This window comes from Plectropomus leopardus, chromosome 24 (assembly GCF_008729295.1).
Source record: "Plectropomus leopardus isolate mb chromosome 24, YSFRI_Pleo_2.0, whole genome shotgun sequence".
NCBI classification, from domain to species: domain Eukaryota; kingdom Metazoa; phylum Chordata; class Actinopteri; order Perciformes; family Serranidae; genus Plectropomus; species Plectropomus leopardus.
This window is the reverse complement of record NC_056486.1, coordinates 2,563,205-2,587,541: the sequence shown is the minus strand read 5'-3', so window position 1 is coordinate 2,587,541 and position 24,337 is coordinate 2,563,205. Positions and strand designations below refer to the sequence as shown.

At 35.6% G+C, this 24,337-nt stretch overlaps 2 protein-coding genes across 7 annotated transcripts in view; both read left to right on the top strand.

The window, feature by feature from the left end:
* LOC121962641 (inositol polyphosphate-4-phosphatase type I A-like) overlaps positions 1-14,878 on the top strand; it is a 33,838-nt gene extending 18,960 nt beyond the window's left edge. For all 6 annotated transcript variants that reach the window (XM_042512869.1, XM_042512866.1, XM_042512865.1 and 3 more), the window contains 5 exons: positions 317-516; positions 646-743; positions 911-1,023; positions 1,448-1,602; positions 14,031-14,878. In XM_042512869.1, coding sequence (XP_042368803.1) covers positions 317-516; positions 646-743; positions 911-1,023; positions 1,448-1,602; positions 14,031-14,163 — 699 coding nt within the window. In that variant the 3' untranslated portion in view covers positions 14,164-14,878. The remainder of the gene's footprint in view (positions 1-316; positions 517-645; positions 744-910; positions 1,024-1,447; positions 1,603-14,030) is intronic.
* Positions 14,879-15,949: 1,071 nt separating this feature from the next.
* Positions 15,950-23,057, top strand: zgc:113142 (uncharacterized protein LOC503524 homolog). The gene is made up of 5 exons (XM_042513193.1): positions 15,950-16,113; positions 19,519-19,926; positions 20,786-20,938; positions 21,024-21,157; positions 22,345-23,057. The coding sequence occupies exons 2-5, from the start codon at positions 19,572-19,574 to the stop codon at positions 22,708-22,710; spliced, it is 1,008 nt and encodes a 335-aa protein (XP_042369127.1). The 5' UTR covers positions 15,950-16,113; positions 19,519-19,571; the 3' UTR covers positions 22,711-23,057.
* The last annotated feature ends 1,280 nt before the right edge of the window (positions 23,058-24,337 follow it).

Here is a 24,337-nt window from a genome sequence, read left to right as displayed (position 1 = left end):
TTATTTTGATAGTCATTTAATTTTTTATTAGACTTTTTGTGAGCGAAAATAACAAACATTCACAGTTTACATTTTTATTTAAAGATAAATATAACAAGGCTAAAACTTGAAAATGAGTTTTCTTTCTTTGGTTCAGCAGAGAACAACAGAAAAAATTTAATAAACATAAATAATAAGACAGAGAAAGTGCAGCGTATTGATACTGTGGAAAATGAGTATTAACACTGAAATATTCAGGATCGATATGCATCAAAAAATCGATATTTTTGACACAATTTCTCTGCCTGCACTTCTATACACATCATTTGACTTTCAGGTGACCCAGGCCACCGGCAGCTCCGCCCCCGACATGTTGCCCATCATCACAGGAAACCGTGACGGCTTCAACGTCCGCATCCCGCTGCCGGGAACCATGTTCGACGCGTTGCCGCGGGAGATCCAGAGCGGCATGCTGCTGCGGGTCCAGCCGGTGCACTTCAACGTCGGCATCAACGAGCAGCAGACGCTAGCTGAGAAGTGAGTGAGTGGGAGAAGAGAAGAAGAGGTTTTGAGATGTCAATTACACAGACGTTTTGGCAAGACGGATGATTCAGGCTGCTTCTCGATGTTATGTAAGAGAGAAATGTGTTTGTCGGTGCTGTTCAGGTTTGGAGACACGTCCCTGCAGGAGATCATTAACTTGGAGAGTCTCTCCAGACTGAATTCATACTACGAGCAGTTCAAAGAAGTCCTGCCTGAAGACTGTGAGTACTGAAGTCAACTAAAGCTCAGCAATAACAACAACAACACACCAGGAGGGTGCCTGTTTCCTCCTGTTTGTGCAAAATATTTGCCTTCCTCTGTGGTAGAAATTAACTACTTCCCCGCCTCTTTTCTCCCCTCACCTACATTTCCCATCTTCCCCCCTCAGGCCTCCCGAGGTCTCGTTCTCAGACTTGTCTCCCAGAGCTGCTGAGGTTTCTGGGGCAGAACGTCCACGCCAGGAAAAACAAAAACGTGGACATCCTGTGGCAGGCAGCCGAGGTGACATTTCTGCTTTGTTTTAAATGCAAGAAGATGAAATCTAATTAAGTGTTGAATCGAAGATCCTTCTTTTTTTTTTATGAAAAAATTCCTGTGGCTCTTTGTTTATTGATCATTTATCTCTTGTTAGATGCCTAATATGTAAAAACAATCAGTATTACAGTACTGTTACATCAAAATCCCTGTTTTTTTTGTTTTCCTGGATAATGTCGAACAGATTGATATGTTTGATGAATCGTCCTGTCCTCAGGGGCGTCGCGACTTTGGGCGACTATTTATAATATAAACTGTTGTTTATATTATAAATTACTCGATATTGACTCGATGAATTGCATAAATATCCACACTGTCATATTATTTTTAGCGAGCACCAACTATCTCAGTTAACTGACGACTGAAACATTTCTTCCCTTATGTGTCTCAGATCTGCCGCCGGCTGAACGGAGTTCGTTTCACCAGCTGCAAAAGCGCCAAAGACCGCACGGCCATGTCGGTGACCCTGGAGCAGTGCCTGATCCTGCAGCACGAGCACGGCATGGCGCCGCAGGTCTTCACGCAGGCCCTCGACTGCATGCGCAGGTAGGACTTCCTCACAGTGCCTGAATGAGAACACGACTGAAAATCACACCCGGGCAAAATTTGAGATTTGAGATGCAAGATTAAAGGTCAAATAAGGCTCCTATATAAACCCTCTGATTCTTTAGATCTTGCAGCATGCGTTATTTTTCTCTCAAGATTATGTATTTTTTTCATATTAACTGATTCAAATCTTACAAACCAGAAAAGTCTGTTTTTGCCCATGTGCGATTTAAAACCATCACCTGCTTCCTCTGTGAAACAAACTGATACAGAGTTGCTGATTCATCTCAAAAGGGGGAAACTTGAATATTTAGACGTTCGGTTGTTTGCTTTCTTCACCTGACTCTTGTCAAAAAGGTTAAAATGTATTTATTAAACTTTTCGTGACAACGGTCTGGAGAGGAGAGGAACCTAACTGATATTCAAGGATCCTCTTTGATCGTGTGTGTTGGGTGCTTGTTGGTCTGTTTGTTTCGTCTGTCTGTCCGTCTTCATTCGTCTTGTCTCGTCTTGTGTGTCCTTTGTGTGAAGCTGTCTCAGAGTCTGAGTTGCTAACAAGCTGGCAGAATATTTTTCCTTTCTTTGTATCACTTGACCTACCATTGTCGTCACCTTTTTTTCTCCTGCGTCACTCCTTTATTTCCTGCATTCATTTTCAAATTAGGTGGCATAAAGAAAGATTTAGTTTGTTTTTACGCTGCAGTTCAGTCAGAGAGTTTTAGTGAAATGCTTTTGTTGTTTCTCCGCATGGGAAATTTGGCTCGCAGCATGGTGAAAACATACATGTAAGTGGAGACTCATCCATCAGTGAAACAGATTTTAAAACAAAAAGAATAAAAATTGCAGATTAAAGGAGCACCTCGCACATCAGTTACTCACCCTGTGAATTTAAAATTGACAAAAAGAGTAAATTTAGCTCACTGAACACAGGAGCTGCTGATCTACCGCTGCATCTGTTTGTGTTATTGTGGGACAACAACAAAAAAATCTTTCACACATACAGTGTTACACGGGGTTACATTAAATTTTCTACCTTTTTGGATTCTTTATTCACAGGCGCGCCATGCAAAATATATATATCTATATATATATATATATATATATATATATATATATATATATATATATTTATATATTTTTAATTTTATTTTATTATTAACTTTTTTCACTATTTCAGTGTAACACAGGGTTAATAATTGATCATTTGGGGCAAAGTTTTTCTTTAAAGATAAATATTTAGAGATAGAGGAAATAGTATGTGCAAATTTAAACTGTGGTAAAAACAGCAAATTTAAAAAAAAAAAAAAAAAACATTATGTGTTTTGGTAATTAAATAGGGTGCAAACATTTATTTATTTATTTAAATATACAAAATTTAACACAAATTCCCCTTGTGTTCCCTTGTGAATCAACACATTCCCCAAAAGCATGTCTGTAAAAAACTCACAAAAACATGTTAAAGGTCTCTGCTAACAGAAATAACAAATATTACAAAAGAAACAAACGCTGAATTTATATTCCCACACAAAGATTTTATAGACATCGATCCACAGTGTTACAACAAATGTGGTTTTGTTCCAGAGGACAAAAATCATCTTCAACTCTCCGAAACAAACGTTTATACTCAAGTGTTTGTATCTTTGTGTCAAAATATCTCTGTATGTTCAAGTTTTATGTGACTTTTGTTATATTTTGTCGTTAAGAGGATGTAACCACACCTGTCTGCGTTATAGTTGTGCTCAATGAAGTTGCACTGCCGCACAGATACTCGCATGCATGATACGACATCTCTCCACCTTTTTCTCCTCCTCACATCTTTCCCTTTTTTCTGCCTTCTTCTTTATTCAGCCGGCGAGCATGAAAAAAGCTTTTTTAAGAGCTTAATATATTCATGTTTGGGCTGGTTTTGAGCTGTGATGCATGTTGGAAAAAGCTTGGAGATATTGTGCCCTTTTCTTTTCAGATTTCCCCTCGTTCATCCCTTTTTCCCTCTTATCAAATGAATGAAATAAAAGGAGAATTCACCCTTAAGATACATTTTGAAGTTAAAGCAGCTGGTACTTTCTGCATGTTAGCTTTGTTAGCTTTTCTTAACGGCATGCTGGCTTAAATGACTTCAAAATGCCGCCTCATTTCTTGGATTTAAAGGGTGTTTTTCTTCCATCTTTCACAAGTGAAACCAAAACATTTTCCCGCCGTATTTCCCTCCTCCTCCTCCTTCACCCCATGTCTTAAAAACACATAAACATGGAGAGCCATTGCTGTTTTTTTTCTTATCTTCTTTCCTCCTCTGAAAGAAACATCTTTCTTAATTTTCTCTTTTTTCTCTTTCTCTTCTCTTTTTCTCTGTTTCCTCTGCGTGTTTGACTCCGTCATGATTTTGGCTCATGTTTTTTAAATTTGTGCGGGATTGGTTTTGTTTTGGTTGATTCATTTCCATTTGTTGGGACCGCCTTATGATTTGTATGTGTTGTTATTCTTGTGTCACGCCATGGACACTGCTGTCTGTCATGGTGGCGGCGGTTGTCATTGTGATTTTTCGCCGGTATCACACGTTAATTTGCCATCTTTTATTTTGTTGCGACACACGCTTCCTTCCTATCCTTCCCCTCTTGCGACCTTTATTTCCTCCTCTTTCTCCCCCTAATTGCCGTCATTCCTTTTCATCTTTCCCCTTTTTATTTTCTCCTTCAAACCTCCTTTTCCTTCATCCTCTTTTGCTGCTCCACACCTCCTCCTCTTCCTCCCGCCTCCCCGTGACTCGGCAGAATTGGCACGAGGGAGGGGGTGATCCAGAAGAACCTGAGCGGCTTGCTGCCGGTGCGTGACTTCCGGCTGGACCCCAGCCTCCTGTACTCGCTGCCGCTGCTGGCCCTCAGCCCAAACCTCCTGGTGGTGTGGATCTTCCTCAGCGTGGCTTATTTCCTGGCCAAACTCCGCTGCAGCTGAACGTCTGAGCTGCTCTCTCTCTGTTTGGAGTGACGATTATATGAGGAGGGGGTGGGAATAATCCACACTGACTCCCGAGGGTGTTTCTGAAACTGTGCCACTGTCCTGTGAGTGTGTGTGTGTGTGTGTGTGTAATTCATGCACACTGTGCCACCCTGACGAAGGGCTTTACACAACTGACGACCCATTTATCAACGGCAAAATCCACCTCTTATTTTGTTTAGTTTTGGACTCTTCCTGTTTGTTTTTACTTTTTTTTTCAAGCTTCAAAACTGCACGAGGTCGCCAAGCCTGGAAAAGTTTCAACACAAACGTTGGGGTTTAGTTTTTGATCAGATCGCACTCGATGTTCACACTGAGCCTGCTGAATCTGAAAACTTATTTAAAAAATTATTATATTATTATATTATAGAGAATCTCTGTTCGCAGGACCCTGTGTGCTTAATGTAAACTAATGTTGGAAGGAACATATTCGCAGTTGAAATTGCAAACGTACGATTGGAGATGGAGGTTTAAAATGCAGTTTGAATGCAGTTTACATGGCTAATGTAAATTACTAAAACAATTATGTAGTGATCAAAGTAGTTAGCAATCAATGTTTTTTCCATCGATTTATTGACTAATCGTTGCAGCTCTCAGGCTTTCCCAAATAGTAGAAACGATCAGGATTTTTCATGAAGCTCTTATATATCTATATAGTGCCATACTGTTAATTTCCGGTATTTTTTAACTTTATAGATATACAACCACCTTGAGTCAGAAAAACACTGACAAGTTGTAAAAACATGGTAATCTTTTAAGAGCCCATCCCGTGCGATTTTAATACTGCATCACTAACTATGTTTACATGCACAAAATATTTTCGAAAAGACTTTTTTAACTGAGCTATTTACATGGCTGTTGAAAATAAGTATTCTAGTAATACTACCAGTTACATGCAGCTGTGCATACTCTCATTAACGTACCCAAACACAATATGGAAAGCGGTTTTTGCTTCTTTGTGACAAAATAGTATTTTTTCAAAGATTTCCTCTGGGGGTGGACTCATTCAGCTCCCCATTTTCACTCTTCCAACTGCCTTCTTTAAAAGGTCGTCATTGCAACACTGCATATCCAAAAACCTGGTAATATCCCTCATAATGTTTTAAAAAAAAAGTTTCTCATTTTTGCCTCAATTGCGTGCTCCTCTTTTGGACATGCATATCTACCCCAAAGTCTTGCAAACTGTTTTTTAAGTAGGTTTGTCTACAACACACAGACGTGATAGTAAACAGGCAAGTGTGAGGCTGTGTGTTGCAAACTGCAGTAAAAAACAGCAGAGACACATATTCCAAGTTGGCTGTATATATGTAAAAAATTAAATTAAAATACTCCTGATACCTAAATAATTAATTCCCATAACTGAAACAGAATATACTGTTAACATGAGCGGTATCAAATCATAATATTGTCATATTCAGAATAAAAGTGGAAAATTTGTGTGCATGTAAACTTAGTCAGTGTCTAAAAATAAAAGCAAAAACTGTCGTTAAGGGTGCAGGTTTTAAAGTAGTATAACATGAGGACATAAGACATGTCTAAAGGTTTATGTGTCATATTAAGAGGACATGAAGCTGCAGAACGCAGATACTCTCCCCCTCCACTGGAGCAGCTCTTATCCTGCACATTTTCTTCTTCTGCATCGACACAACTGATTCAGATGATGAGCTCGTTATCAAGCAGCAGACTAAAACATAACACTTTCCATATTCATCCACCCTGAACGCAGTTATTTAACCCTTTGAAGTCTAGATTGACATTGACATCTCAAATATTTAAAACCTTACAGACGGGAGACACATTTTTTTTTTCAAAAATATGGGAAAAAATCAGCATGAAATGTCCTGCAAATTAGAAAAATGTGACACAAAATGACCCGAAAAGTAGTTTTAAAAGAGAGAGAATCAGTAGAAAATTAAAATGTTTTTAAAATTAGGCTACAGAAAAAAAAAAACCTTTTTTTCTCGATTTTCACTTTTTGTCTTTAACTTATTTGTTTTAGTAAATTTCAGGGAATTTTGTCAGATTTATTTATTTATTTATTATATTTTTTGTGACATTTCTTGTTGAGTTTTTGAAAGAAACCAAGCCAAATTGCTCAGGTTTCAAAGGGTTTAAAAACTAAATTTTTCCAAACAGAGCAAATTCAGCAGGCTTTGTGTGAACACGGTTTCAGCTATAAAACAGCTGTGATGATCTTTTAAACATCTTTAAATCCGTCCACAAACAGAAAAAATGTGCACATACACATGCATACATTTGCAGTCTATAGCGCCCTCCAGTGGACAGATTCGTGATTTTTGTGAGTGTCGGTGAGCTGCTCTGCCTTATTCTCCACTCTCACTGACAACTAAATGGAAAAACAAACATGCCGGACACCTGAGTTGTGAATATGTATAAAAAAATGCAGATTATATATAAAATATTTGCTTTCAGGAAAGAGTTATTGTTGATAGTAGCTAAAGGAAATCTATTTATCTTAATTTATTTGTGCGACATGTCCAGCTCATCATCGTCTTCCGTGTGCTACATTGGAGGAGCTTTTATTTGGTGCCAAGTTAATGAAGCGCACTCTGGCTTATATGTTCTTATTTTCTGGCAGTATTTGCTCGTTTTCTTTGTTTTGGTCTTCCTGCTTTTCTAGACCGTAGAAGGTGTTTTGCTTCTACTTCAGCCTGTGCACTTTCCAGCAGATCTGAGTCAGCTGTGGCTCTGTTTACATGCAGCTTTACATGCAGACTTTAGTCTCATTTGGGTTAAAAATGAGTCCATCTATTCGGCTGATTGTCTTTTTACCCATATCAGAGGATAGTGGGTTCATTTAGGACTAAAGTGTGTAAAAAAATAGTTTTATAGGCGTGTTTTTTCTTCAGGATAAATGAACTGGACTCATGTAAACACTTCAACCAGACTAAGATGATCATAAAAGGTCCAATTTGGAGAAAACTTCGGTGCATAAACACACAAATATAAAGTTTTTGCGCTGCTTTATTCATTTGTGTGTTTAATATCACCCACACTCGTATCGCTCTGCACACAAAATGTGCTTTTCAAAATCGAGCTTTAAAAACATTAGTATTATTTTCCACTTTCATAACCCTTAAATTCCATTTTTTGTCATGATGTCACTATGTTTTTAGATGAAAAAAAACCTGATTGAATTATTTGCAAAATACTATGTGAAAAGTAGATTTGTTTTCCTTTTTTTTAAAAATGAATGTATTTATTTATTTATTTGGGATGATCGCAGCCTGAAATATGTCGGTGATTTGCAGCAGCATTGATCGTGACAGTGCACCTCATGAAAATAGCATCTATTTTCTCCATATGCAAAATGTGGTTAAGGAAATAAAAAGACTTCATCAGGTCGAAAATAGTAAAAATGACAAATTCCAAGGCAAAAGCCCAGAATGACACCCGGAAATAATACAGTGCAAGTTATGCATGAACACAAACAAAATTGTAAAGAAAATGAAGAATGAAAAACGCATAAAAATGTCCCTAAAAGTTAAAATTCTTTTCAGACTGCCGGTTTACGTGAGTTAAGGTGATTTGCTCGTTCCGGCTGATTCTGCGTCCTCTCCTCAGGACCGCGTTGGTGTGTTCATGTCTAATTAACCAGAAGTGAAAACATCTGTGTGGGTGTGCGGCTCATTTCACTGTAACTGCAAAACCAAAGTAACAATAAAGCAAATATTCAGCTTTCATGGACAGAAAAGTAGACTAAGTTCTGTGGAGGCTGTGACTGATAGAGCTGTACTGAATAAGAAGAATTTGAATGTTATGAAGGTTGTGAATGAAGCGTCAGACTTTTGGGCACAGCCTGAATAATTTGTGTTTTTTGGCACATTTTCTTTGCAAATCCTGTGTTCATGTGTCCCAGTATTTCTGAAAACACAACAGGCCTCATGCAGCAACTTTTTCTTAAATTTGACTTTTAACAGAATATTTTCACAGTGTGGTATTAGTACTTTAACTGAATACAAAGACCTGAATACTTCCTCCACCACTGTCTGGATGCCCTTGAGCCATTCGAGTCCGGTTGAAGTGTGACTTTTGTGTTCAGTTCATTTTGAAAAAGCATGTTTGATTTCCTCAGTGCTTTTAAACTTTTCACTTTGTGAGATCGAGCGTTTTACTTTGGGCGAAGGCACTTTTCACACACTTAAATCGGCCCCAGTGTGCCGCAAGAGACTCGACCCGCATCTGCTCTGCAGCTTTTCACACCGACGCAGCGACGATCGGCTCCGTCTCGCCAATTGACGGAGTTGAATCTTTTTTTTTCTCAAGGATGCAGTTTGTAAATTGGCTGATGTTGGAATGTATCGATGATACGATATTCAGGGGTTCGATTATGCAGCGTAGTGCTGTAGTTTCTACACACTTTAGAGCATTTATGTGCACCAGTTTAAACAAACCGTACGGACTGCAACTGTTAAAATTAGCTTTATAGAGTCGATTTATGTGACAGATTTTATTTGTAGTGGAGCTGCAGGATGAACGAATGAGGAATGTATTTATGCTTGTGCCAAATGCTTTAGTGCGTTTTTAAACGGGTGAATTCAGGTTTGGAGGATCTGTGTTTGCAAAATTAAGACAGAAAAGATGTGATGTCTTTTTCTGAATGCAGTCTGACTCTATGTGAGTGTACGTGTCCTGAAAGTGAGAGAAAAGGACGCAGAAATATGAGTTACGTTTGTCTTGTTTTGAGAATTTAATTATCAAGATTTTTTTCTGCGACTAACCAGCAGATTTTGGGCACTTTTGGTTGATAAAGTACTAACTCTTTGAGCTTTCATCTCACCAAAACTCCAAACTGTTTTAGTCGTTTGAAGGAAAAGAAAAGCTGGATAGGCTTATGCTAAAAAATCATGCACTTTTTTATGTTGTGTAGGGATGTTGTATACCCAAAAACTATTTATTTGTGTTGTGGAAAATGATAATTATTGACGACCACATTAATGCTGTTTCACCTGAATTGATATTTTAGGCCCAAGTATGAATTTCAAAGGTTTTGCATATTTTTCAAGACACTTTACTGGGAAATAATCAAGCTTTTTCTGCTACTAATCAGCAGATTTTTGTCATTTTTTTGGTTAAAAAATGACAAACACATTGAGCTATAATCTCACCAAAACTCCTTTTTTTTGTTTAAAGAAAGGAAAAAAATCAAGATACTTTTGCCTCTAAATCATGCACTTATAAAAAATCAAAGGTTTTTAGGATTTTTCAAGACACTTTCCTGGAAATAGTGTTTTTCTGCAACTGGGCAGCAGATATTTGGCACTTTTTAAAAATGACTATCTCTGTTAAATTGCTAAATTGTTTATGCTTTCTTACGAAAAAGAGTCCAAGATGCTTTTGCTTACAAATCATGCACTTTTCATAGAGCTTCTTAGAAAGTATATTATTTTGTGATGCTGTATACTCCTCTGATATATTGAGCCAAAGTAAAGGAGACTTCACTGGAAAATAATCTGGCTTTTACTGCAACTAAACAGCACATTTTGGGCATTTTTGGTTAAAAAATTAATACATTTCAATATGCTTTTGCTTACAAATCATGCACTTTAATTGAAAGTCTTTATTTTCTGATGTCACGTACCCCACAGCTAATAATTTATGTGGTTGTACTGTTGTGGAAAACAATACTTATGTTCTACAACACATATTTTGACCCGAATATATGAAAATCAAAGATACATTTTTTTAAATGTTGCTGTGCGACAAGTTCTGTTTCGATTATAGAAAAATAATATTTAGGAAGTAAAAGTGATAAAAATGTCCTCAACAAATAAGATAAGACTCCAGGAGTCCTCCACGTTGTGTTACACTTTGAAAACCTGCATTGTTAAAATCAATAACTTTGCTCGTGAAGAAAAACGACAGCGTCTGTCTCGTCCCCGGAGCGTCCAGGCTTCGTCTCATTATCATCGACCAGTAAGGAAATAGATCAGCCCCAAAAATATCCTCCTTTGGGAGTTTAACGTGCTCTCATGACCCCTGAACACAGAATACAACGATCCATGTGGTCTGACAAACAGTAATGGCTGTTTTTCATTAGTGTAATATTAGAGTATTATTGTATTATATTAGAGTATTATTAGTTTAGTATTAGAGTAGCTCTACACAAATGCTTCTGAATGTGTTGTGCTCTTTATTTAAAGGTATATTTTGCAGGATTTCATTAAAAAACAATGCATAGACTCATCCAAAAGTATCAGTCATCACTTATGACCCTCTCTCAGTGCGTTTGGGTTTATTTATCTGCAGAAACTCTGCCTGTATTTTTCTGATTTTCTTCTTATTTTGACGCGTTTAGGACGTACCAATAGGAGGCTACAAAAATGACACAGTGCCAAAAAAAATAGCAAATATAGCAAGGCAATACAAACAGTAACCAAAAAATCCTGCACAGTATACCTTTATTTCATTTTGGATTTTTTTTTTTGTTTTCCTCAGCATTAAAAGCAACAAATTTTTAAACTTGAACTTATTATTTAATATTTACTTCCTTTTTATTATTTTTTTTTTATAATTTATTTCAGGAAATATGTGTATTTGTTTGCTCCAGTTTAGAACTACCTCTGTGAGACAGAAGTTATAGACTTTATTTAAAATAATAAAAAATGAATATATAAATGCATCTGTACACAAATATATAATTATATAATTGCCAAGCAGCAGGGACATTGTTTTATGGAAAATTTATTAAATTTCCTTTTAAAATAAAGTAATATTTTTAATTAATGATACACTTATTATTAATTTCCCATATTAAAACATATAATTATACTAAAGTACTTCCTAAAAATATTTATTAAAAAATCATTATATCATTCATGTCAAAGAATTACATCTCAGTTCTGCTTTTTTTATTTTATTTTTAAATTATTCTTAGAATCCAGATATATCAGAGAATATATTTGTATCGCTGTACATAAATTGTATTTATGTGTTGCCTAAAATGTTTGCGATATATTGTCTTATATTATTATTATGCTTGTGCCAAAACTGTCATGCCGTCACTTTATATCAGTATGTCTTGGTATAATATGCAGAATTATATTTGTTTGTTTTTCACGACACTTAGTGTAATTATGCTAAAGTGTTGAAATAATAACAGTTTGCACTTTTAAGCCGTTCTGTGAACAATGTTATCGGTCCTTCAGGATTTTGCATTTCCTTTTTTAAAAGATTCAGTTGTTGCAGCTTAAAATTCCTGATTTCATGGCTCACAAGAAACTACGATGATCGTTGAACTTTGCAGAAGCTTTGCAGTGATTTGACAAAATTGCAAAGGCTGCACAGGTTGAATATGAGTTAAGTTTTGGGATCACGACATCCTGGAAGTGCTGATTAACTAAAATTTAAATGTAAATTTAAATAATTGCGATACTAGCATCATAATTTGAGACCATAAATTGTCATGTGAAAATGATTTTTTTTATTTTTTTTTTTTTCGATTTTGAGCAGAAGGCCAGTGTTACTATGACATGTTATTTCTTGAAATGCAAATTTAAAAAAGAAAGAAAAGAAAGTTTTCCTTCAGTATTTACCAAAACAACAGATTCAAATTTTATTTTTAAAAAATGTATGTTTTTATTTTATTTTTTTTTGTTGGTCTGCACAGAAAAGTGCGTCGAGGAAATATTGTTTGGGAATATTTTAATCGATGCTGATTCATGTTGGCTTTTCGGGTGAAGTGAAATCCCTCCCGAGACAGATCCCCGGTCAATCACACGACACGAAATCTTTGACGCTGAAGTGTCTTTATTTGTGTTTATTTCCACATTTTGCAGTCAGTGCTTTTCCTCCAACACTCAGTAGCAGTTAAACGTCCCAAAGCTTGAGCCTCGCTGCGTCCCGTGTTGCTCTAAATGTACCACAAACCCAAAAAAGTGTGTCCCTGAACGCCACACACCTGCTGTAATAAACGTTTTCTGCCTCCACCTGCAGAAAGAAACCAGACTCTGACGAGATTTTGTGATTTCTTAATCCGCTCTTTGCATATCAGAAAAATCTTTTTCCTTAACTTAGTTTAAGTGTGTTTTTTTCTCTTTTCTTCTTTTCTTCCATGTTTGTGTGTGTGTGTGTGTGTGTGTGTGTGTGTGAATGATGTTGCATGTTTTTTTTATTTCTTTGCGCCGTTTTTCTGATCCAGTCTCGAGTCTTTGCTGGTGATCAGTTGAAGTTGTAACAACCTCAGTAATGATTGTTCTTCTGCTGCTCATTTCTAAACAAAAAAATAAGGTCATTCATTTGTTCTTAGGGCATTTTTATCATTTCCATTTCCCACATTACGTTAAATCCTTGAAGAATACTTTATGCCTCAACGGTGAATAAAAAAAAACAAAAAAGAGACAATTCTTCCACGAACTGAAGTCATTGCGATTCATGTTTGACATTTACAAACTCTGACGGAAGTTGTGCAACATAATCCAAGTCTCATTTATCCAGTCGAATGCTCAGTAGTTCCCAAACAGACAGCCCTTTGTGAAAGGTTAAACATTATATAATATATATATACAAAAAAAACTAATAAAAAATAATCTAAAAGTGTATGTTTTGGTGTTCCAGAAAAAGTATAGGGAAAAGCTCTTTAAATTTAAAAAAAAGATAAAAAAAGATCTCATTAAATAAAAAAATAGTACAGTTTGCTATATATGCCCTTGAAAAAGGCAAATTTGTCTCCCTTGTGGATTTATTTTTTATTTTTATTTATTTATTTTTTGTAAAATATTCAGGTGTCAGTAGTAGTTACATGACTACTCTACTTAAACAACAAAAAGTAAATAAATTAATTAATAATTCAGTTAAATCAAGAAAAAAATACTGGGAAAAAGGTACCATTGGGTATCAGTACTGACTTCGAGGCTCTTGTGTGAACGGTACCGGACCCTAAAAGTCAAACAATAACACAAACAAACCAGCTGGAAGAGCAGCAGCTGTTTTTGTCGATGGAAAAGGTCTTTGATAGATTAATTTTTCCGTTTAGTTCAAGAATATGTCTGTTTGTGAAGCACTGAGCAAACAACTGGATAAATAAGACTTGGATTATATTGCCTGAGTTGTTTGAGGGTTTGTAAACAGATGTTTGGATATAATTTTGCCCTTCTTAAATGTGGACTCCTATAACTTCAGTTCACTTAGAATAGTCCCAGTTTTTGAATTCATTGTTTTCATTGAGTTATGTGAGAAAAACAAAGTTTTCTTCGACATATTCAACACAACAGGGGTGAGTCACTGACATACAGGCGGTCATTTGGTTAATGAAGTACTCCTTTAATTTAGCACATTTGTTGATTCTCATTTTTGGAGAAAAAAACCTCAGCAGAGTAAGTATAATTTTGTAGTTAGGGATAAAAAAAAATTGCATGAGACATCACCAAACATTTCTGTTAATTGTCCTCATCCATGTCCTCATTGTGTCTCCTCAGCGAGGGCTGCAGACGAGAAAACACCGTGAAAAACGTCGGGTGCCGGAAGTACGCGTTTAACTCTCTGCAGCTCAAAGCCTTCCCCAAACACTACCGACCTCCTGACGGCACTTTTGGGAAAGTGGAAACCTGATCGGACCACAGGGAGCTGTGTCGGGAATAATAAAGGACAGAGCTGTTTTGGGACGGCCGGGGAACAATCAAGACACTGCGTCACCCAGAGGTTTTAGAAAAGAGTTTCACCTTCCCGAAAACTCGTAGATTTGTACCACGTTAGTATAACAACTGTTTTTAAGTACTGTAATAGTTGCTTATGCCATATTATGCATAACACGCAAAATACAAGACTGTTCTCCCTGGTAGCAGAAGTGTGGAGCTCGTTGGGTTTTTATTTCTTGTTATGAAAATGTTCATGAACCGCACCGCTGATCAAGCACCGATGTGATCGATAACCACGCAAACCGGTTTATTTATGCTTTACAATGTGAATCGAGATCAATTATTAAAGCCACGTGTTTTAATCGAATTCTGTATCAATAAAAAAGACAATTACTCATTGTCACCTTGAAAATTTAGACTTTTTTTGTTTTTTTTTACACCAGCAAGTGTCTGTCTATGCAGTTAGGACGTCTTCTACAGTTACATTAAATATTTAGTGGTTCCCAGCTGGTCCCACAGAGTTTAGGTTTCTCTTTAGTTATGAGTTAAAGTCACATGCATTGGAGATATTACCACATATTCAATTTTATTTCTTGAAATGTTAACATTTTGACTGAGAAGAAATTAACTGTAATGCAGGAGTAAACAGATATGTCACTTCAAAATAAAAGCTCTGTGCTGGAAATTCACTGTACTTTAAAATAAAGTGTGTGTTTTACAGATTTGCATGTTCACGAGTCACTTCCATTCAGAACGGACCTGGAAGAAGTATGCTATACATTTACTTAAGTAAAAGTACACTGTAAAATACTCTTACAAGTAACAGTCCTGCATTGAAAATGTAAAATTAAGTATTAAAAGTAAAAGTATCCATTACATAAAAATCTAATATAATGTAATGTAATGTAATATAAGGATATAGGAGTGTTTGCAGGCTGCACATCTTCAGTCCTATTTTGTATACTGTTGTGATTAAGACATTTTAATTTTAAGATGAGCAAATGACACAATAGGGAAGAGCATGGACTAAACCTGAAGCAGCAATTTAGAAAATATAACTGTGGACATTTCTCTTCACTGAGGACAAAGTGGAGCACTTGTTTACATTTGTTTATTTATTTATTTTATTTATTTTCCTCACGCTCATTTTAACGGCTGCATTTATTTGCAGTGATCACATTGCACCACACGGGGGCGCCATTGCACTGCAAAGCTCCTCTGCAAGACTTAAAATTAATAATAATTTCTGTATTTTTATGCTTCATTCATTAATCAAAGAAGTACTTTTTGTTTTGTCAACATGCTGTGTAGTACATTTGGCATTTTATTTGAGATTGCAGTACTTTCTGAGGACATCTATGAAGGTTTGAATGTTGCTGTGTTTTAAAACTTATAAAATAAATATAAATATAAACAAACTTAAAATTGCTTTATTCCACATTTATATCAAATATTAATTACAAGAGATTGTAACTGAATCTCTTTGTTGTTTTTCTGTGAAATTGTACAACCAATAAGTCTGTTACATAAAAATAAAGAGAAATAAAATAAATATATTTTTATATGGGCAGAAAAGCTGCTGTTTTGTTCATCACAAACTGAGCTGCAGTACTGAGGAAGTTCAATAATAAAACGACGAAAGTAGAGTTTTTTCATTAATTTTGCGAGAAACAGGTGGCAACGTCACCGTAACGTGACCTCTGACCTCCGACCTCCTGCGCCTGCGCCGTACGTGCTGTGACGTAGCGAATTGTGTTGTTGATTTTGGCGCGATAGTAAGTTTGCTAGTTTGACGAAGTTTGTGTGTTTTTCGTGATGCCAAAGTCTGGAAAATACAAGAAAACTTACCGAAAGCAACAAGAAAAAGAGCTTTTATAGTTGTACAGAGTCACCGTGTCTCCGGCAGCCGGCTCTGCGTTTAGAGGTAAGATTTCCAAACACACAAAACAACAAATAATGTCGACAATTAGTCAATAATTACCAAATTAACTCCTGCTGCATCTTTTGGCGTCTCACAGTCTGGAAAAAGAAACTGCAACGTAACTTTTGTATCTTTTATTTTAAGCCTGTCTGTCTTAAAATCTAGTAATTACAATATAAATTATCGCATATGTCATTAATTATCCGAAATCTGCCTTTTAAAAGTGAGTTGTCTGTGTGCGTGTAGTCGCACTGATTGCACATAGATTTGAATTTATGCAAAATTACCCCAAAATACGGTTAACTGTTAAAATGATACTGAGTTGCAAAAAAACATGGGCTGCCTAAAAAACGAATATGTGGAGATTATTCTCATTTTACAGCTTCAGTCCAGAGGGTGGCAGTGATATCACTGATCCGGCACATAAAGGGTCAGAATTATAAAAAATAATAAATATTTCATAGTTATGATTAGGACTGATGCTGGTTGAAAAAATACACTTAATGAAAGTAGAAAATAATATTTATGTTTAATATTCTTTGAACTTGACTTTGAAAAGTGCATTTTGTGTGCAGAGCAGTATGAGTGCACCAAAAAAAAAAAATAATTAATGTTGCTGCAAATCATTGACATCAGGCTGTGATCATCAAAAACTTTGCATGTAGTATATTGAAAATAGTTTTTTTTTTGGTGTTTTTTGTTTAAAAAAACATAGTGGCATCAAGACAAAAAACTGGCATTTAAAGGGTTAAAATATTAAAAATTAATTAATATTTGGTATTTATAGTTAGGACTGATGTTTAGAAAAATAATTCCATGAAAGTAGAAAATAATGTTACTGCATGATTTTGTGTGCAGAGCGGTATGAGTGTGTGATATTATATTGGGCCTTCAGGTAATGGTCCATGACTGCAGCCCTGAGCTGTCAACAACAGTGTGCGCACTGATTTAACTATATTTTTGGGCAAAACTTCCTGCACTTATGTCATTGGTGGCGTCGACAGTGGTAGGCTGATTGTGCTCCAGACGAGGCCTGCAGGATGTGGCCGTGTTTAGAAGCCAATTTGACATAGTGGCTAAACCCTGTGATTAAGTACGGTTTAGTTTTTCTGTGGGAGGAAGGCTGATGTTCATCGCAGCATCTGACCGATTGTTTTCTGTACGAAAGTCCACAAACCGGTAATGTTTTAAACTGCAGAATCACTCCAGAACAGCAGCGGCTTTGTCGTATTTCACTCACACCATGACTGCTGCATGTGTTTGGTAACAGTCTGCTTCAGGCAGCGTTTAAAGGCAAGTGATGATATTACCTCAAAAACAATAAAAATGTACTTAAGAAAAGCTGAAAGGAGATCTTTTGAGACAGAGAAAACAAGTGTCACTTCAGATCTCACCAAAACAAACGTAAAAATATTCTTAAATGTATCCTTTTACATGTAGAAATCATGCAGTTAATGTTAAAGAGAGAAAAACAACTTCCAAGGGACACATGGACTACAGCGAGACACAACACGGACAAAAAAAGACACAAAATTACCTTAGAGGCACAAAACGTCCAGACAAAGAGACGTAAAAAGGCCAAACAAATTCACAAAATTACTTCAAACAGATAAAATGACCAAAAAAGACACAAAATTACCTCAGCAACATAAACTGGCTTCAAAGAAACACAATATGATGTCAAAGAGACAAAAAAAGGCCACAAAGAGACACAAAATTACCCCAGCGACACAAAAACAACTACAGTGACAAACCAAATGATGTTAAAGAGAGAAAAAGGTTTCTTCAGGACTTTAACAGGTCACAAAATGAACAAGAAAAACGCAAAACATGACGTCAGAGATACAAAAAGACCAAATAAAGACACAAAATTACCATAGCGATACAAAACAACTGCAAAGATTCATAAAAAGACTGTAAGAGACACAAATGACCAAATAGACACAAATTATGTCAAAGACACAACATAAAATCGTATTTTCGAGGTATATTTATGTAAAACTTTAATGGCAAAAAGGGCAAACTTTAAAATGTTTAAACACAAAATAACTTGACTTAAAGTTTTCTGTGTGTGTTGTGAGCTTTCAACGCGTGTGTCACGTCTTCAGCCTTAAAAAACATGCAGGAACATGTTTTTTTAAAAAGTCACGGAGGTCCAGTTTCCTGATTTAGGGCTGTGTAATTCCTGTAATTCCAAATTATTTTTTGTTCTGACTTTAATTTTGGTTTGAGCCTTTCGAATCGATAAGTCACCAGGACAAAGAACGATTGTCTGTTTTACGTCTTCCTTCCAAGAAAACAAATTGCTCTATAGTTTCTACTAAAATCAGAGCGTTTCCAGAAAAAAACAAAACATTTCCAGTAACAGAATAACACGGGGTCAGTGACCGGGACTCAGAAGCCTCCGTTTTCCTGAAAAGCTGTAAAATATTTAGTAAAAAAACTCAAACAGAGAGGAACAAAAGATTTACAGGACAGGGTTGTCAGCTGTGCAGGAGCTTGTATAACTTCATAAATTAGTGAAATATGTGCTTATAAATATGAAAATACAGCACTAATATCAGCAGGCAGCATTATGCCATAAGGCCCAGTTAAAGCTGGACCATTAATGCAGAAAGAATGTACTAGTTATAATTATTATTCGTTAGTGTTATTCAAATTGCACTAATTTTACTGTAAGATGTTTTGTTGGACTGATAGATTTGAGGTTTTTTACTGTGACAAAGAGTAACTGTTTTGTTACTCCTCCTAAAAGTGACTTGAATTTTACATTGTTATATCTATTTTGCTGTTGGACTGCTAAATGTAGATTGCACTACATTCATTTACTTGAGTAGAACAAGCTCTTACATTAATTTTATTTTGGAGAGACTTTATATATAACTGTAAAACACAGATTATCTGTTAAGACTGGGCTATTTTTTGTTGGGGAATAATGCCCTGCAGTGTATGACAAGTTTTAAAATATTATTTTCAGTAAATTTGTTGTGACATTAATCGAGAAATAAAAAATAATAATTATACCAATAAATAAAAAAAGATAAAAAAAAATAATCATTAGGTACAGCTCTAATCAGGCTATTTCTGCTTGTTTTTATGCTGCAGTAGTAAAAATTAGTCATCCTCATCATGCTGTGTTATGGTTTTAAAACTATAAAAACAGACGGAGAACGATTACAAAACAGGATGATGGTCATGGACATCACTTGATAACTATCATGTTTTTCCCGAAAGAGAAGTCAAGCCCCAAAAATTTTTGTCCAGCTTCGGCCCTGAGCGTCTAAGACAACAGAGGTGTCTTTTATGTCACATGAAAACCTGAACAAATTGTTTATCCAGATAAAAAAAAAAAACAGCCATAGTAATGAACTGTTGCTGTGTTATAAATGAGGATATATTGTGCTGTAGGCTTCGCTATCAGACACCCGACAGACACGGTGGTTCACTGACGATTCACCAGCATGAACGCGATTTTCATCATCGGCCATATCATCGGCATCGTCCCCATGTCCGTCTTGCTCCTCTTCCTCCTCACCAAGCTGATTTCCCGCCGCCGAGGCAGCCTTGTGCAGGACGGTTACGGCTACGCTGTGCTGATAACAGGCTGCGACAGCGGCTTTGGGCACCAGCTGGCTCGATGTTTGGACCACAAAGGGTTTGTGGTCTTTGCCGGGTGTTTGTTTCCAGAAGGGGCCGGTGCCCAGAGTCTGGCCTCACAGAGCTCCAGTAATCTGAAAATCCTCAAGCTGGACGTCACCAGCGACGAAGACGTGCAGCAGGCGAAGAAGATAGTCGAGGAGAACCTGCCAGAGAAAGGTGAGTTTCTAAAAAAAATGACCTTGTTTATCTTGGATGCAGCTTTAAAGGATATGGAAGCTCAATTCTGCCAAAAAAGGGGAAAAAATGAATGAAATGTTTGAAAAATAATACTCACTCAATACTCCAAATGTCCAAAATATGATTTATTGAATAATAATGTGTTAAAGTTATATATGTCCGAATCTCATAATTTTGTCTTAATAATTGTCATAATTGTCTCAATAATTGTCTTATATATGTCTGAATCTCGTAATTTTGACAAAAAATTGACTTTTTTTGCCTTAAAAATTTCAAAATTATATATCTAGTCATATATCTAGTCAGATATCTAGTCAAAATTATGACTAGATATCTCATTTTAACTTTCCTTTTCACAATTATGAAAACTTAAATGTTGCTAATGAGATATGGACTTGCTTGCCAATAATTTTGATGTTCTTTTTTATATTTCCTAAATGTTTCATTCTTTGTGTCTTTTTCTTGGCGAAGGTATTTTTTATCATTCTGAAAAGTATTCTTAAAATGCACAACTGCATTTAAAATCCTTAATTTGAGGAAGTGAATACCATTTATTATTCCTAAATTTGACCTCCTTGGGCTTCCATAAATAGATGTTAAAATTACAAAGTTAATATTTCAAAACTTAGACTTCTGAAGTCTAAATGTTGTCTTTGTAAGTCAAAATTAGACAGAGTCAGATTCTGAAATTTGGTTTTATGCATAATTGTGTCCAAATGACTCTTAAAACAAGATATCATCAGATGCAAATTTTATTGTTGTAATTTCATTGCTCAGTAATCCATTACATCATCTGCAAAATAAAAGCATCTGACTCTTTAATAATCTTTTTCTGAAGGTTTGTGGGCGGTTGTGAATAACGCTGGTATCTCTGACTGGGCCGAGATCGAATGGAGCTCTTTTGAAGATTTCCGCAACATGATCGACATCAACCTGTTTGGCTCCATCAGGACTTCTTTTGCATTTCTACCTTTGGTTCGCGCCGCCAAAGGTTAGCTTTAAAATCGAACCAAATTTCACTTGAACTTCACGTTCTGATTTCGTGGTGTTAAATGTAAAAATGTTTTTTGTTCCAGGTCGGATGGTTTACATGTCGAGCATCTTTGCCTTCTTTAACTGCCTGAACATGGGCGCTTACAGCGTGTCAAAGAGAGGACTGGAGGCTTTCGCAGATTGTCTGCGGGTTGAAATGGCCAGTTTTGGTGTGAAGGTATCGTGATTTTGCCAAACCACGCACACGCATCCTGTGACACTCAAGCACGGGGTGTAACATTGTGTCTGGGGGAGTTAAAATAATTTTCCAGTGGGAACTTCTTTTGAGTGCAAAGCCAACATTAATGAAGAAAAAAAAGCTTTCAAATTACACACTGCGCACTGTGTGCCTTTGTTATAAACTAAACTATTATAGAAAAATAAAATAATAAAAGTTGCCATTTTTAAACAATTAACAATTTCAAAAGAACACCTTGAAAACATAATTTCTCCTCTATTAACCTTTAGTTTTTTATTATTATTAACAGATAGAAACCCATCTCTGCCAAAAAAAAACATTGTTTACTAATTATTAATTTAAAATAATGTTTTAAGTTTTTTTATTTAATAAATTTGACTATTGGTTGTTTAAAAATTACACTTTAAAAAACATAATTTATCTTGTATGTACCTTTAATGTGGATAAAAGGAAAGAAGAGGGGATAATTTCTATCTATCTATCTAATTGTACAGAAGCTTATTGCTGTCAAAAGCAACAAAAAAGATATTTTAGAAATGAGAAAATTAAAACTTCTTACATATATCACATCAGTAAACATTTTTTTCATAATTTTGACAATTTTGGCTATTTCAAAAGCACACTTTGATAAAAAACAGATAATTTCTCTTTCAACTTTAATATGTATGGAAGCTCTTCATGCCAAAAGAAAAAAAAAGATGATTATTGTAATTCCAACACAAATTTATTTTATTTAATACATGAGTACATTTAAAAACAACTGTTGACCAAAGTGCTGTACAATACAAAAATAGTAAAAGTGATAAAAATAACAAAAATAACAGAAACAAAAAATAATGATGGTAATACATAACAGGGAAAACACCAAGAATTGGCAAAAATAAAGACTACTTAATGGTAATTCAAATGGTAAGCCGTAATTTTACAAGTTGCAGTTTGATTTTGATGACATTGCAGCAGATTTTTGGGGTTCAGGTTGAAACAATACACTTTAAAAAGTTAAACTTTGACTTGCTGTCTTGTATATTTCAGATTTTAAGATGACTGGCTGCTCATGTTAGCTGAATTTTGAACCTATAAACATCAGATTAAAAGCAAATGACCAAACAATTAAAGTTTATGTTGAAGCGTTAAAAGTCAAACCCAGTTTTTTCCATCGTTTTCAGGTCAGCATCATCCAGCCGGGTAATTTCGGCCAAGCCACCAGCATCGTGAAGACCAAAACGGGTTTGGATATTTGGAAAAAGTTAGATGACGAAAAAAAGCAAACCTTCAACCGGCAGTACATCGAGCTGGCAAACGAGTACTTCATGTCGACATGCAGGTCGGGGTTCAAGAACGGCGACATGGTCATCGACGCGTTGCTGCACGCCATCACGTCCAGTCAGCCGAAACACAGATACCTGCTGGCGTCTGCGGCGGATTCATTTTTCTTCCAGCTCTTCCCTTTTCTCCCGTCAGCCCTCAGCGACTCTGTGTTTTCTCTCAGCTCCATGTACGCTAAAAGAAAAGACATGCTCTACACCAAGTAGGAAAGAGTTTCTGAAGCAGAGAGGTCGTGGAATAATCACGATAATAATGTTATAATAATCTTGACTACGAAAAAGACTTAATTGGCTGCTGATGAGAGAGTGACGTCATCAATATTTTGTTCAGATTTGATCAATATAAATCTACATGGGGCCTTTTCACCGGCTGGCTGTGTGTGAGTGTGTGTGTGTCAGTATTACTCTTATTTTGTTTTTTTTTTAAATATTTTTTTAATTCTTCAGTTGTACCATATTTCTGTAATATGTACTTTGGAATATGAATGTACACGTGGTGCTTATTTGTGATGGATCTTTGCCAATTTAAATAACACTTTGATTGTAAATGTTGTTTAAACTTTAATTAAAAAAAAGTGAGTTTTAAAGAAAAAAAGAAACTTTGTTTTTGTAGCAAATTTTACAAAACAGTAAAAAAAAATGACAGAAAAAGATAAAACAAGATAAAAACAAACAGATTATTGACTAAAGTTCATGCTTGTTCTCTTATTTTGAAAGGGCAGTAAAATCCTAACCATGATGACTAAAAAATGAAGATTTTGTGTAGCCTAAGGGGGGCGATCACGCCGAGACGTGTTGGGCGCTCCTCTCTTGCTGCAGTGTTTTTCGGCACACACAAAAGTTTAATTATTTTCAGCTTTTCTGCTGTTTTTGGAGCGGTCACGCCTGGCACGACGCGTCTCATCAGGTCACATGGTGGCACTCTGTGACTCTGTGTCTACGTTTGGCGTTTTTTCAGTGTCACTCTGCATCAGCTGTTTCCTCTCCAGGATGCTGTAGTGATGTCAGTAAATGCACCTGTTGGGATGAAGCAGCATGTCATAATGTTTACTCAACAGTGCAGACACTGTCACCATGTGTGGATTAGGCAAAAGAGGCACATGGGGAGGTGTAATTCTTAAAAATAATAATTAAAAAACTTAACCCCTGAAAAATACATCTAACACAATCACAGAAAAATTATATCAAAATATAATATTTAACAAAAAATAGATATCAGGATAATAAAATGATGGATACTGGACATAAACATGAAACAAATAATCCTTAAAAAATAATAATTAAAAAACATAACCCCTCTAAATATATATAATATTTACAGAAAAATAATATCAAAATATAAATATAAATTTCATAAAATATGAAACAAATAATTCTCATAAATAATAAAAAAAAAAAAAAAAATCCTCAAAACACAAGTAATAATCACAGAAAAAAAGTCAGCATATAATTTTTAACAAAAAAAAATTCAACAAATAGTCAAGGTAAAAAAAAAAAAAAGTAGGTAATGAGTACAATTTGGTATTGACTGATAAAAAGGCTTTCCTTTTGGTGTTACAAAACAGGATTTTTGATAACTTTAAAAAACCTTTTAAAGTTAGATTTTATCTTAATGGAAAATTGACCCCTCTGGCTGGCAAGCGTTAAAATATTAGTGTTAGTTATGGTGTATTAAATTGATGCTTTTTACAGAAAATTAAAAGTGATCATGAGGACGCTCAGATTTGGGACAGTTAGGGTGAGGAACAAACAGAAACCTCACATTGATTTGGCAAATTAAAACAGAAAAAAAAAATCAAAAGCTATGGCCTGATATGACCTTGTAGTGTTAACT

What these genes read in the sequence shown, in the direction of transcription:
- zgc:113142 (XM_042513193.1), top strand. Translation starts at nt 19,572, where the DNA reads ATGAACGCGATTTTCATCATCGGCCATATCATCGGCATCGTCCCCATG. An exon ending in TTTGGTTCGCGCCGCCAAAG is followed by an intron (nt 20,939 to 21,023) that starts GTTAGCTTTAAA and finishes TTTTTGTTCCAG; the next exon opens with GTCGGATGGTTTACATGTCG. An exon ending in TGGCCAGTTTTGGTGTGAAG is followed by an intron (nt 21,158 to 22,344) that starts GTATCGTGATTT and finishes CATCGTTTTCAG; the next exon opens with GTCAGCATCATCCAGCCGGG.